The sequence below is a fragment of the Schistocerca gregaria genome, chromosome 8 (assembly GCF_023897955.1).
Source record: "Schistocerca gregaria isolate iqSchGreg1 chromosome 8, iqSchGreg1.2, whole genome shotgun sequence".
In the NCBI taxonomy this organism is placed as follows: Eukaryota; Metazoa; Arthropoda; class Insecta; order Orthoptera; family Acrididae; genus Schistocerca; species Schistocerca gregaria.
The window spans coordinates 272,437,642-272,451,626 of record NC_064927.1 but is presented as its reverse complement, the minus strand read 5'-3'; the positions used below and the strand labels follow the sequence as shown (position 1 = coordinate 272,451,626).

Genomic DNA, 13,985 nt, shown 5'->3' with positions numbered 1-13,985 from the left:
GCCCACAATGCCACCTGGCACATCAAATGTCATGGAGGGCAGTGGTCACAATGCTTTGGCTCATTAGTGTATTTAATTTAAGAATTTGTCTATACAATTTAAAAATGTATCTTGCATATACTTCTTAAAACTTACCGGTTTAATATCCTGCACCATTTCATTGTAGTGCAATTTAAAGCTTAATGATTTCAGCCTTGGAAGAAGTCTTTTGACTTCTGCTATCTGTTGAACAAAAAAAGTTTTCAATTTAGTATATCACTTTATACTTTAGATTAAATTCAGTTTTAATTTAACACATTCAGTGAAAAACATTTTCTATTATAAGTATTTGAGTGGTGTCATATTTTTCCTCTCTCCATTTGTGTATTTATATCTTCTGCCCTCAAAAATACTGTGTAGAATACAAGCAATGAAATGAGTAAAGATAACTCGTTAGCTTATAGTGGGAGTAGTGACATATGTAGAGGCGCAAACAAGAAACAAAGAGCTTGCGAAGTTGTGCCCACCACCCAAATACAAGCAGTACATTCCTCCTACAGTTCAACCAGTTAAGGTATCAATGGATACAGAAGTGTGAGCGAGTCAAATGCACATCAAGCATCCAGTTTTTGGAAAAGACTGGCAAGGATATAACAAAATGGTTAAAGGGAATGCAACAGATGGAGTGACATGAGACACCTTGCCAATGTCTACTTTCACAGGACCACAGTAGTTTGAGAATTCAGAAGAGATCAAGAGCTGTGAAAAATTTCCGGTGGAATATAATAAAAACATTTAGCAATAATCAGCAGTAGAGTCATATATCCAATCTTCAGGCCCCAAGTGTAATCTGCCATAATCTTCATACATGGAACCCAGTTGGTTTTGGGAACACTGTACTAAACTTTGTTGACTGCACATGCTGGCATAATACGCTTAATAAAGTTGTACTGTTTCCATTTGAAAACTTCACAGATTTTTGTTATTGTGGTTCATACGTTTATGTCAGATTACACTTGGGAGTGTGAAGATGATGCATTTTGGAATCAAAACTGGTAGCACATTTTGAATAAACAATGACGGATTACAATACAGCTGTTGTTTTCTATTATTATTATTCAAGTATTTCAGAAGGTAGTGCAGAAGATATTGAAAGATTATATTCACCAATTAGAAAGACCTTTGCTTTCTTCAGCGGTTCTTCTGGAGTAGAATGTGGAACCTGAAATTTGTGTGTCAACTACTACCAGCGAAAACCACAGAAAGAACATACTGTCCATTGGCAAGAACTGATGACACTGTGTATTATCGGAAGGGAGCAAAGTATTTATCCACTTTAAATATGCGGTCTGACTAGTGGCAAATTGATATTTGTAATGCTAACCAGGAAAAGAACTGCCTTCATAACATCTGAATCTCGGAGTTCAGTGTTAAGCTGTTTCGTCTGTGTAAAGCTCCAGTCACCACTGAACGCAAAAGAGACTACTTGCTTCAACATTTTAAATGGACGATTCATCTTTGTTACCTGTATGACATTTGTCGAGATTAAGAGCTGACAACTGTGCTGAAGTGTCCCCCTGACATTGGTCTGAATCTTAGGAAAAAACTATTCATTGTCAAAGAAATAAAAATCTTGGGGCACTTACTTAATGATACTGGAGACTGTTCTGATCCAGAACATAGGAGCCATTATAGATTTTCCAGCTAATCAGCATGTTTGTAATGTGAGATGCTTCCTCAGAATGTGCTCCTACTGCACAGGCTTCCTGAAAGCATGAGCAGTACAGTAACAGCTATAGGAAGATGCTAAATTTTCTTGGTACACTGAACAAAAAAGTTCTTTCCGTATCCTTCAGGACACAGACAACTTCGCAAGTTCATATACTTTCTGAAGAGAATGTCGACGGGAAAGCGTGTGATGCAATTCTAGTGCCAGTCCAGTAAGGCACTAAAAGAGTGATTGCTCACCTTTCCCAAGCACCCTCCAAGTACAAGAAGAATTACTCTGTAATTGAAAAAGAGTCTTGCAGTTGTTTGAGCAACCAGTAAGTTCCAACCTTATATAAAAAAAAAAGGCAGATCATTCACTATTGTGACTGAACATCACTCATTTAGGTGGTCGTCAAGGAGGAGGGATCCATCAGGACAAATGACAAACTGAGCACTAAAACTATTGGAATATAACCCCACAATAGTACAAGAATGGATGCAAATGCAAGGACAGCAACTGCCTTTCACAGAATCCATTGGAAGAACATTGCAGTAATGGAGATATCCCAGTCATCACTGCACTAACTAATGAGCATTGCAGCTGAACAAAGGAAAGAGCCTCCATTATTTAAGATCAAACAGCTGCCCCCCCCCCCCCATGAATCATGGACTTGGGCATAGGGAGGCTCGAGTGCCTCAGCTATAAAGATCGTAGGTGCAAACACAATGGAAGGGCATCTGCTGAGAGGCAGACAAATGTGTAGCTCCTGAAGAGGGGCAGCATCCTTATCAGTAGTTGCAGGGGCAACAGTGTGGATGGTTGACTGATCTGGCCTTGTAATATTAACCAAAACAGTCTGGCTGTACTGGTACTGCAAATGGCTGAAAGCAAGGGGAAACTACAGCCGTAATTTTTCCCAAGGGCATGCAGCTTTACTATATGGTTAAATGATTATGGTGTCCTCTTGGGTAAAATGTTCCGGAGGTAAAACAGTTCCCCTTTCTGATCTCTGGGCGTGGACTACTCAGGACACCATTATCATGAGAAACAAAACCAGTTTTCTGTGTATTGGAGCATGGAATGTCAGATCCCTTAATCGGGCAGGTAGGTTAGAAAATTTAAAAAGGGAAATGGCTAGGTTAAAGTTAGATATAGTGGGATAGTGAAGTAAGGTGACAGGAGGAACAAGACTTCTGGTCAGGTGAATACAGGGTTATAAATACAAAATCAAATAGGGGTAATGCAGGAGCAGGTTTAATAATGAATCAAAAAATAGAAGTGCGGGTAAGCTACTATGAACAGCATAGTGAACGCATTATTGTAGCCAAGATAGACACAAAGCCCGCGTCTACCTTAGTAGTACAGGTTTATATGCCAACTATCGCTGCAGATGATGGAGCGATTGAAGAAATGTATGATGCGATAAAAGAAATTATTCAGATAGCTAAGGGAGACAAAAATTTAATATTCGTGGGGGACTGGAATTCAATTGTAGGGAAAGGAAGAGAAGGAAAAGTAGTAAGAAAATATGGACTGGGGGTAAGGAGTGCAAGAGGACGCTGCATGGTAGAATTTTGCACAGAGCATAACTTAATCATAGCCAACAATTGGTTTAAGTAATCACGAAAGTAGGTTATATGTGTGGAAGAGGCCTGTAGACACGGGAAGATTTCAGATAAATTATTTATGGTAAGACAGAGGTTTAGGAACCAGGTTTTAAATTGTAAGACATTTCCAGAGGCAGATGTGGACTCTGACCACAGTTTATTGGATATGAACTGTAGATTAAAACTGAAGAAACTGAAAAAAGGTGGGAATTTAAGAGATGGGACCTGGAGAAACTGAAAGAACCAGAGGTTGTATAGAGTTTTAGAGGGAGCAATAGGGAACAATTGACAAGAAGGGGGGAAATAAATACAGCAGCAGAAGAAAGGGTAGCATTGAGAGATGAAATAGTGAAGGTAGCAGAGGATCAAGTAGGTAAAAAGATGAGGGCGAGTAGAAATCCTTGGGTAACAGAACAGATATTAAATTTAATTGATGAAAGGAGAAAATGTAAAAATACAGTGAATGAAGCAGGCAAAAAGGAGTACAAATGTATCAAAAATGAGATTGACAGGAAGTGCAAAATGCTAAGCAAGGGTGGCTAGAGGACAAATGTAAGAAGGTAGAGGCATATATCACAAGGGGGTATGATAGATACTGTCTACAGAAAACTTAAAGAGACCTTTAAAGAAGAGAGAACCACCTGTATGAATATCAAAAGCTCAGATGGAAAACTTGTCCTAAGCAAGGACGGGAAAGCAGAAAGATGGAAGGAGTATACAGAGGATCTAAATAATTAATGGAAAATCTCATATAAAGATGTGAAACAACTACTAACAAAGAGATAGAGGGGCTGGCCAGTACTTACCTCAGGTCAGTACAGCCGATAGATACACAAAAAACAACCTCTGACAACCATGCCTCCATCCTTGCTACCCTCCCTGTTTTCCTTTCCCTGTTGCTTCATATCCTGGGTTGTGAGTAACTAAATCCACTTTCCCTTCTTCCCTTTCTTTCCTCTCTCTCCTCCCTGATGAAGGAACGTTTATTCCGAAAGCTAGGAACTTAAATTTTTGATTGTTTTTTGTGTATCTATCGGCTGTACTGAGCTGAGGTAAGTACTGGCCAGCCCCTCTATCTCTTTGGGAGTATATAGAGGGTCTACACAAGAGCAATGTACTTTAGGACAATATTACGGAAATGTAAGAGGACATGGATGAAGATGAAATGGGAGATTCGATACTGCGTGAAGAATTTGACAGAGCTTTGAAAGACCTAATTCAATAAAAGGCCCCAAAAATAAACAACATTCCATTAGAGCTACTGATAGCCTTGACAAAACTCTAACATCTGGTGAGCAAGATGTATGAGACAGGTGCAATACCACCAGACTTCAAGAATAATATAATAATTCCAGTCCCTAAGAAAGCAAGTGTCGACAGGTGTGAAAATTACTGAACTAGTAGCTTAAGAAGTCATGGCAGCAAAATACTAACACAAATTATTTACAGACAAATGTAAAAACCAGTAGAAGCCAAACTTAGGGAAGATCAATTTGGATTCTGTAGAAGTGTTGGAACACGCGAGGCAATACTGACCCTACAACTTATCTTAGAAGACAGATTAAGGATGCAGGGTACTTACAAGTGGTGGAAAATTGAATTTTTTTAATGTCTTTATTAAATTTTATAGTCTTTCCTGATTACATTGATACATACATTACAGGGTTTCAAATGAAAAATGACATATATTTAAAGTGACAGTCATGTATGCCACCATACCCCCTTTATTTCTGTTATAGAAACCAGTATTATTTTGAAAAGAACTGTGGACTTTCTGTTTCCAGAAATTATATGGGTGATACATTGTATATTTTTGTAACAGTGCAGGTTTCTAGTGTCTGTAAATGATTATCTTTGCTAGTATTTCCTTTTTTTTGCTGAAGCAGTTTGTTCACATGTTACTGAATGTCTGTTGCCCAAGTGCTACATATATTTGTGGAAGTACATATCCTTTACCAGTTAGTAGAACACATTCTGAGGCACCAAGGGATCACAAATTTAGTATTGGAGGGAATCGTTGGGGTAAAAGACGTAGAAGTAGACCAAGAGATGAGTACACTAAGCAGATTTGGAAGGATGTAGGTTGCAGTAGTTACTTAGAGAGATGAATAAGCTTGCACAAGATAGAGTAGCATGGAGAGCTAAATCAAACCAGTCTCTGGACTGAAGACCACAACAACAAGATCCCTTAGAGAAGAAAGAAGCTGTCACAGGAGAATCCTGACTAGTAGATGGAAATTTCAACCCAGTAGAATGGAAATAATTGCTTATCAACGCATTTCATTTACTGCCAGACAAATTGAAGTACACGATATTGCAGTGCCTGTGTATTTTTATGATGCTACAATGTCAGGTCATCTGGGATTTGCATAGACCTATGATGGAACTGGAAGCAGGTACAATCGGCCAGATAGCCATAGATCTGTTAGACATTAGTAAGACAATGAAGGAATGCCAATGACAGAAAGATATGCTATAGTTACCCCCCAAGAAATCTGGTATCAGTTCCTTAAGTTACTCCATTTTGCCACATGGAAGTCTGCATATATGGAAGGTTTCCCTAGTCGACCGATGGGAATGATGGATAATAATGTACACTGACTATCTCATTGGCTAAACTGTCATCAAGGCTGTACCAACTGTTAAAGCTCAGGACATCGTCAGATTTCCTGTAGAAGACAATTTTCAATCATGGACTACCGTATGCCATAAAATAAAGATCTCTATCATGAGAAAGTTAAGACTGGTGACAAAAGCAAAGCAATTTCACAGTACAGTATCATCCCAAGGATGAGAACTGCCTGCCACCTGTAAATCAGTGGCCTCTTACATTTTAATATGACGTTGACAGATGTGCTCTCTACATACATTGATGTTAACCAAGAGACAAGGCATTACAATACAACACAGCAAAGCAATACAGCACAGGTTTTACAGCATTTTTGCTGATTGATGGTTGAGAGGCTAAAACAACAAATACTCTGTTTCAGTTTGAACTGGAGAATGTTCTGACAGATTACACCCAACAGCTCACCACCAGAACTGAAGAAGTGAGACAGCTTGTACCCATATGTGCCTTGGACTTTGATGATAATGATTGTGGAAAATTATTAAAGCACCACTTTGGTCTACACCAAATTCTGTGTCTGTTGTCAGACGTTACCTATGGAGTCAATGATGATGATCCTACAAAAGTGCAGAGAAAACATCCTAGTGCTTGTATGATAACTTATAATAGGTCTGTAGTGTGGACTGATGATAGAGCCCTCCAACACAAGAGACACCAAGATCTGCTTAACAATTTTGATGCCTCATGGAAGTAATTTCATTTGAACATACCATTGGCTTTGAGAATGTGACAGCATGACCTGAACACAAGGATCAGTCTTCAATAACATTCAAAGACCACTTATTAGACCCTCTTCCAGATCCAAGAATTTTTAGTAAGCTTTGAAACAGTAGGTTGCTGTTCTGTGAGGGGGGACAGAAATGCTGTGTGCTGTTCATCATCGGATATACTAAAGTGGTTACAGTTACTGGCTAGTGATGTGTAGGTCCCTGGTTCAATTCCAGCCATCTGAAATTATTTATCATTTAATAATTGCAATTTCTGGGACTGACTTATTCATGGAATGGAATTTAACAGAAGATTCTGTGGATCTGTAAATAGAAGCACATTCTGTAAAGATGGCCAGTTCAGCAAAGTCTGCAGTTTTTTGTGTGCTTGACAAACATGCCTTTAGTGTGAAGTTGCAGTTCCTGTTGCCAATGCTGCTGTCTTAACTGCAGTACTATCCAAGATTCTATGTGAGAATACATCCATATTGAATCCATGCACATTCCATGCTAATGATGAAAATATGCACACACAACAAGTTACGCCTGTAGCACAGATATCATATGCATAAATTTCCAAGTTTTCTTTTGAGTATTCGTGGCATGAGTCCACAGAGTGATTTATGGCAATATCACTAATGACTCAAATAGCTTAATTCACCACTCAAAGAGGGAAGAAAAATTTTTAACAGAAGAATTTCCGGTCTGGGAAGGTTGCTTTTCCTATGTCACCACACTAGTTTTGAGGAAATGAAAGTCTGGTTTGTCCAAGAAGTGTACAGTACCTGCATGGAGTGTGATAGTTAAGTTAATTACTTTCCTGTGTCGTCATTTAAAGATACAATGATTCATATGCATATCAGGGTAGAATAAATAGTTTATTGAGTCACTTGAAGTGAAATGGATGATGACAAGACGACGGTAGTGACATAGAAACTCACTCCTGGTGCAGAGAGAGAGAGAGAGAGAGAGAGAGAGAGAGAGAGAGAGAGAATTGTCAGAATGTCGGGTCAAGGGTGAGACAGCAAGACAACAATACTCTAACTCCCTCCCCGATGATGACGACGCATGCTCAACTAAAAAGTGTTTTTTTTTTTTTTTTTTTTTTTTTTTTTTTTAAGTGAGAAGAAGGCTGCTTGTAACTCAGAGTCATATGTGAAAGCAATGAAAACATGCCTTAGAAGGTAACATTACTAAACCTGTAACAAGCTTTTACCGTAACAGCAAACTGCTCTGCTTCCGTCAGGTCTGAATATTGCGAGCGGTATTCCTCTAGTTTCTTCAGCTGGTCAGGTGGTGGTAAATATGCAATAAGTTGCTCCACAACACTGTCTGTCAGTACTGTTTCATCACACCGAAGTATGCATTTCTTCACCTCCTCGTAACTCAAGTGCTTCAGTGAGCCACCAAGTAGGATGGAAATGTTCTGAGCAACTTTGCCATCCAACACCTTGAGGTCCTTTACTTTTTTCATTGTACCACCCCTGTCGACACAGAAGAGCCTCACATAACAAAAAAAGAACATTTCGCTAGCTTTATATGTAACTTTAATCCAAGTACTACAATATCATCCCTAACACTTCAGTAAGAAACTTAGGAAGTACACAGTAATACAGCAGTCTCTGTGGTTAATCTTTGTTAAATGATAAAGACATTCTGCAGGATTATTAACAGTGAGATTCAATGACAATGTAAACATTTGGAAAATATACACTAATTTATTCTGACAAATTACATAATGATCTGAAGCATGATTTTAAAACTACACAACAAGGTTCCATAAAATATTCGTTTTATAACTAACTAGAATTTTCCATGCAGCATAAATTACTCTTTAAGCACTTTTTTTAAATTTAATTCATGGGTGGCTTTCCTATCTTTTATACTGTGCACAAAATCATTAACATCATGTCCACAAGAAGTAGGTGATAACCCAAGAAGTGTTTCTCTTTTTATTTATTTCTGAACAATGACATTTCTAATAACACATGAAATGTTGGGAGGAAGAGAGAGAGAGAGAGAGAGAGAGAGAGAGAGAGAGAGAGAGAGAGAGAGATCAAGCTCACATCCTATGCCTTATTTCACCAACAGTTTTCATACTTTAATTTCAAGATTTAACTGTAAAGAATATTTATGAAAAACTTTAATTAACTTGCATTCACAGTGGGAGAACCAAATTCCAGATTAATTCTATTAAGGAGACGCACAGATTCTAAATTAAATAAGTAGCTTACAAGATACTCGTGCAGCTAATACTTCTATATTTATTGCGTGTCTGGGATTCCTAACATATCACCCTGCCACAAATAAGAAAACTTTCAAAGAACAGCTGCACAATACGTGACAGGATTATTTACAATAACTGCACAATTTGTGATAGAATTATTCTGTCATGCATTATTAAGATGCATAGCAAGCTTCAACAAGTGTAGCTTGCAGAGTATGTGGCATTTATTGTACAGAGCAGTGCAGTCCTTGTAACGCAGGGGGAGGTATGCTCGAGAATATTTAAGTAAGTGAGTGAGAGAGAGAGAGAGTGGGCCAATGAAAGTTCATATATATGATCACAAAAAAATCTGTGAACATGTATCTAGGAATGCAGTGTTTGTGTGTCTAGGGGCAGTATTTGTACTCTAACAGCATTTTGACACAAGATGTGCACATAATTCTTATCTACAATTCATCTTTTGACACGAAGTGACCAGTGGAATATTATGAAATTGAGGCTCATAAAATTTCCATTTGTCCCTACTAACAACATTTTTTTTTTACAACCTGCCATTGTTACAAAGGAGTCCTACATATTGAATTATTTATGTTTAGTCAATTACATGAATTGATAATTTGATTGTTGAAAACTAATCTTCACGACATTACAAAAAGCAACACCAACAGCACATAAATCCACAGTATTACAACCTTGCCAAGACGCTGTTTGTAGACTGTAAGTGTTTAGCACACTTTAAAACCATCTGCGTAAATTAACTATTGTCAAAACAATACTCCATAAGTATTTTCACTGTATTTCATACTGGGCTTATAAATTGTGAAAGCCAGCTTTGATTTTTAGTTTATCAAATCAGATGTAAGCTACTTTTACAATTTTCCATTTTTGTGGTAGAGGGGCATCATGGCTAAGAAAGAATATCATTATTGTAGAGACAATGCCTTATAGAATAATTTGTAAATTCTGATCAATAACTCAGTGGAAAGAAATTAATGCAACTATTCAAGTGACTGTACTGGAAACATTACTTAGAAAATGTCTATTATTGCAACAGACCATCAGTTGACTCATCAGTGATGAATATGAATTCACATACAGCAGAGAATTCACTTACCAGAAATGAAATTCATTGTACAATATGTGATTTTTTGTGAATTTTAACACACAGATCCTAATCGGTATAGAAAAATAAAGATTACAGGTACTTCTCTCTATCGACAGGGGATCTCAAGTTGATTCCGTATTTCTAGATTTCCGGAAAGCTTTTGACACCGTTCCTCACAAGCGACTTCTACTCAAGCTGCGGAACTATGGGGTATCGTCTCAGTTGTGCGACTGGATTCGTGACGGCAAATCATCGAGTAAAACTGAAGTGATATCAGGTGTTCCCCAGGGAAGCGTCCTGGGAGCTCTACCGTTCCTGATCTATATAAATGACCTGGGTGACAATCTGAGCAGTTCTCTTAGACTGTTCGCAGATGATGCTGTAATTTACCGTCTAGTAAGGTCATCCGAAGACCAGTATCAGCTGCAGAGCGATTTAGAAAAGATTGCTGTATGGTGTGTCAGGTGGCAGTTGACGCTAAATAACGAAAAGTGTGAGATGATCCACATGAGTTCCAAAAGAAATCCGTTGGAATTCGATTACTCGATAAATAGTACAATTCTCAAGGCTGTCAATTCAACTAAGTACCTGGGTGTTAAAATTACGAACAACTTCAGTTGGAAGGACCACAAAGATAATATTGTCGGGAAGGCGAGCCAAAGGTTGCGTTTCATTGGCAGGACACTTAGAAGATGCAACAAGTCCACTAATGAGACAGCTTACACTACACTCGTTCGTCCTGTGTTAGAATATTGCTGCGCGGTGCGGGATCCTTACCAGGTGGGATTGACGGAGGACATCGAAAGGGTGCAAAAAAGGACAGCTCGTTTTGTATTATCACGTTATAGGGGAGAGAGTGTGGCAGATATGATACACGAGTTGGGATGGAAGTCATTACAGCATAGACGTTTTTCGTCGCGGCGAGACCTTTTTACGAAATTTCAGTCACCAACTTTCTCTTCCGAATGCGAAAATATTTTGTTGAGCCCAACCTACATAGGTAGGAATGATCATCAAAATAAAATAAGAGAAATCAGAGCTCGAACAGAAAGGTTTATGTGTTTGTTTTTCCCGCTCGCTGTTCGGGAGTGGAATAGTAGAGAGATAGTATGAGTGTGGTTCGATGAACCCTCTGCCAAGCACTTAAATGTGAATTGCAGAGTAGTCATGTAGATGTAGATACAAAAAGAAATAAGAAATACTGAAATTTTAATTTGAAATACACATAAGAGAGAAATCTTGCCATGGAAGTTTACAAGAGCATTTTGAGATGTAATTTACTAACTTACTTGTCAACAGCATCATCTGCCTTCTTAGCAACAGGCTTAGAGGAAAATTTCTCAGCTAGTCCATTCAGTATGTCAGGTGATGCTAATTTCTCTTCATGTACTTTCACCCAGAATGCCTTTTCAGACATTTTTTGTGGAATAATCTGTAATCATAGTTAAACACCATATGATTTAACAAGCCACTATATAAAACAAACAACATTTGGAAACACATATACATTATTTTATTTAAGTTTCAGGAAGTTCATACTAGACTATATTTAAAAAATTCCAATTTGTTTTGTGTCACAGTATGATGACAACTAGAGTTGGAAGAGGGAAAGAATATAGAGGAGAAGAAGAAGAAGAAGAAGAAGACAGCTATGCGAGGATTATAGAAAATTAAAGTCAACACCTTCACAGGCAAAAATGTTGCACATGGGGAGGAGTAGACTACATAAATAAAATAAGAAAAATATTAAGTGGAAAAATGTCAGAAATACAAACCTCTAACTTTCTTTTTTTCTACCTAGTATTAATTCAATTAGGCAATGGGCAATATTTAATGTAACTATTCAAATAATACTACTACTACGTCTTATCTATTGCACAAATAATGTGTTTCATACTGGATACTACTAAATTTTTATGCAGTACCATTTTACTACTTCTCTAGATCATGGTTAAGAGAAAACCATTCCACTGTTATTACAATGCCTTCCTGTTTGCCACTTAAATTCCACAAATTTAACCAAAACAATACTACCCATGTTACTGAAACTGCAATTGGCAGCATCAGAGCGACATCTCAAAAACTACTACATAGTCAGGTCTGAATAACAACAGAAGGTGTAGGGAAATACCAGCCCACAGGCCACATGCAGGTAATTTTGGTTCCAAAAAGTGGCCCCTGAGCCAAAAGATTGCCCATCCCTGAACTATGGTATTAGTGCCTGCAGTGTCTTCCAAATAATTCAGAGACAGGGTTAGGGGGGGTTCAAAATGGGGTACTTGTTTCACCATGCATACAAGCAGTGCCAGAGCTCTCTCATAAAAGCCACTGCATTGTTCTTCAAACAAGTGTGGTGTTGTGTTCTCTTCTGACAGGTCCTTTTCTTACATTTTGTATAAATGTGATATATTACAGCAAAGCTACATAAGTAACACACAAATCTTCTCAAAAACATTCTATTCATAAATAGGACCTTTCATTTGTACAAGATGTATTTATTTTAATGGGGTTCAGCAGCTTAGCTTTTATTACAATGACCTTCTCTCTCCCTCTGTTCATCTAGTCCTCCTCAAATCAGCATGCCACCTTCCTAGATGTTGGCATCCTCCTCTCTGATGGGTCCATTCACATGTCTGTCCACATTAAACCCACCAATCACAAAACAGCACATGCATTTTGACGATTTCATCCCTTTGACACCAAAAAAAATCTCTGCCATACACCCTAGCAACATGGAGATGGCATACCTGCAGTAACAAGAGCTCCCTTTCCCAGTATTCTAAAGGTTTCACAGACCGGCACTATTCCTCAGATCTAATCTGCAAACAGATCTCCCTTGCCATTTTCCCTTACACCCCCAATGCTCCCATCACCTCCAAGAACCAGCCAGAAGGGAGCACCCCCTTTGTCATTGGAACAACTAAACCAAATCCTTTGCTGGTGCTTTGATTACCTATCACCATGCCCAGAAATGAGAGACATCCTATCCAAGATCCTTCCCATCCCTCGTAAAGCAGAGTTCCGTGACCCACTCAACGTCCACAACATCATAGTCCATCCCTATGCCATTCCCAACCCTTGCCACAACCCTACGGAAGGCCCAGGAGCAAAACCTGTCCAATCCACCAACCCAGCACTTCCTATTCCAGTCCTATCACAGGTTTATTTTATCCCATCAGGGACCAGACCACCTGTGAAAGCAACCATGTCATTTACCAGCTCTGTCGCAATCACCGGACAGCTTTTACTTTTGGTAGAATTACCAACTAGCTGTCCACCAGGATGAACGGCCACTGCCAAACTGTAGCCAAGAGCAAAGTAGACCACCCTGTGGCACAATATACAGTTGAACATAACATCCTTGAGTCAATGGGGGCCTCACTACCCGAGACATCTGGATCATTCCTACACCATCAGCTTTTCTGAACTGCACAGATGGGAGTTACCCTTACAATACATTCTCTGCTTCCATCCTTATCTTTACCTCAACAAACAGCAACATACTGCTCCCACACCAGCACCCAATAGTTTGCACCCCCTCTGTCCTATCACCTCCTCCCCATTCCTGTCTCCTACACTTTCTGTTTGCCACCCACTGCAAATACGCCAGCCTTCTTACCCTGGTTCCTCTGCTTTTTAACTCCATTTTCCCAACCTCCCTGCCACACAACCTCCTGCATCTGTTGGCATTCTAGTCTTTGCACACTTTGCTGGACAGTGCTCCTCTTTTCCCCCATCCATATGCTGCTATCCCTTCCCCTTCTCCTCCAGACTGCTGTTACCATCCCACATGATAGTTGCGTTCTGGCCAAGCTGCCAGAGTTGACAGTCATGTGCAAGAGGAATGCTTGCTTGGGTGAATGAATGGTATGTGTTTCTCTTTCTCCGACGAAGGCTGTGGTCAAAAGCTTATTTGTAAGCATCTTTTGCCTGTCTGCAATTTAATATATCTTCACAGTAAGTAGCAGTCTATCTTTTCCTACATTTTTTATTTTATTTATTTCTCTTCATAAATGGCTT

The 13,985-nt window shown here is 38.9% G+C and overlaps 1 protein-coding gene across 5 annotated transcripts in view; it reads right to left on the bottom strand.

The window, feature by feature from the left end:
* Window positions 1-13,985, bottom strand: part of LOC126284850 (protein diaphanous) — a 346,639-nt gene that overhangs the window by 43,484 nt on the left and 289,170 nt on the right. For all 5 annotated transcript variants that reach the window (XM_049984081.1, XM_049984079.1, XM_049984080.1 and 2 more), the window contains exons 11-13: window positions 11,255-11,397; window positions 7,850-8,117; window positions 136-222 (exon numbers count right to left, since the gene is read on the bottom strand). In XM_049984081.1, the coding sequence (XP_049840038.1) occupies window positions 136-222; window positions 7,850-8,117; window positions 11,255-11,397 (498 nt within the window). The remainder of the gene's footprint in view (window positions 1-135; window positions 223-7,849; window positions 8,118-11,254; window positions 11,398-13,985) is intronic.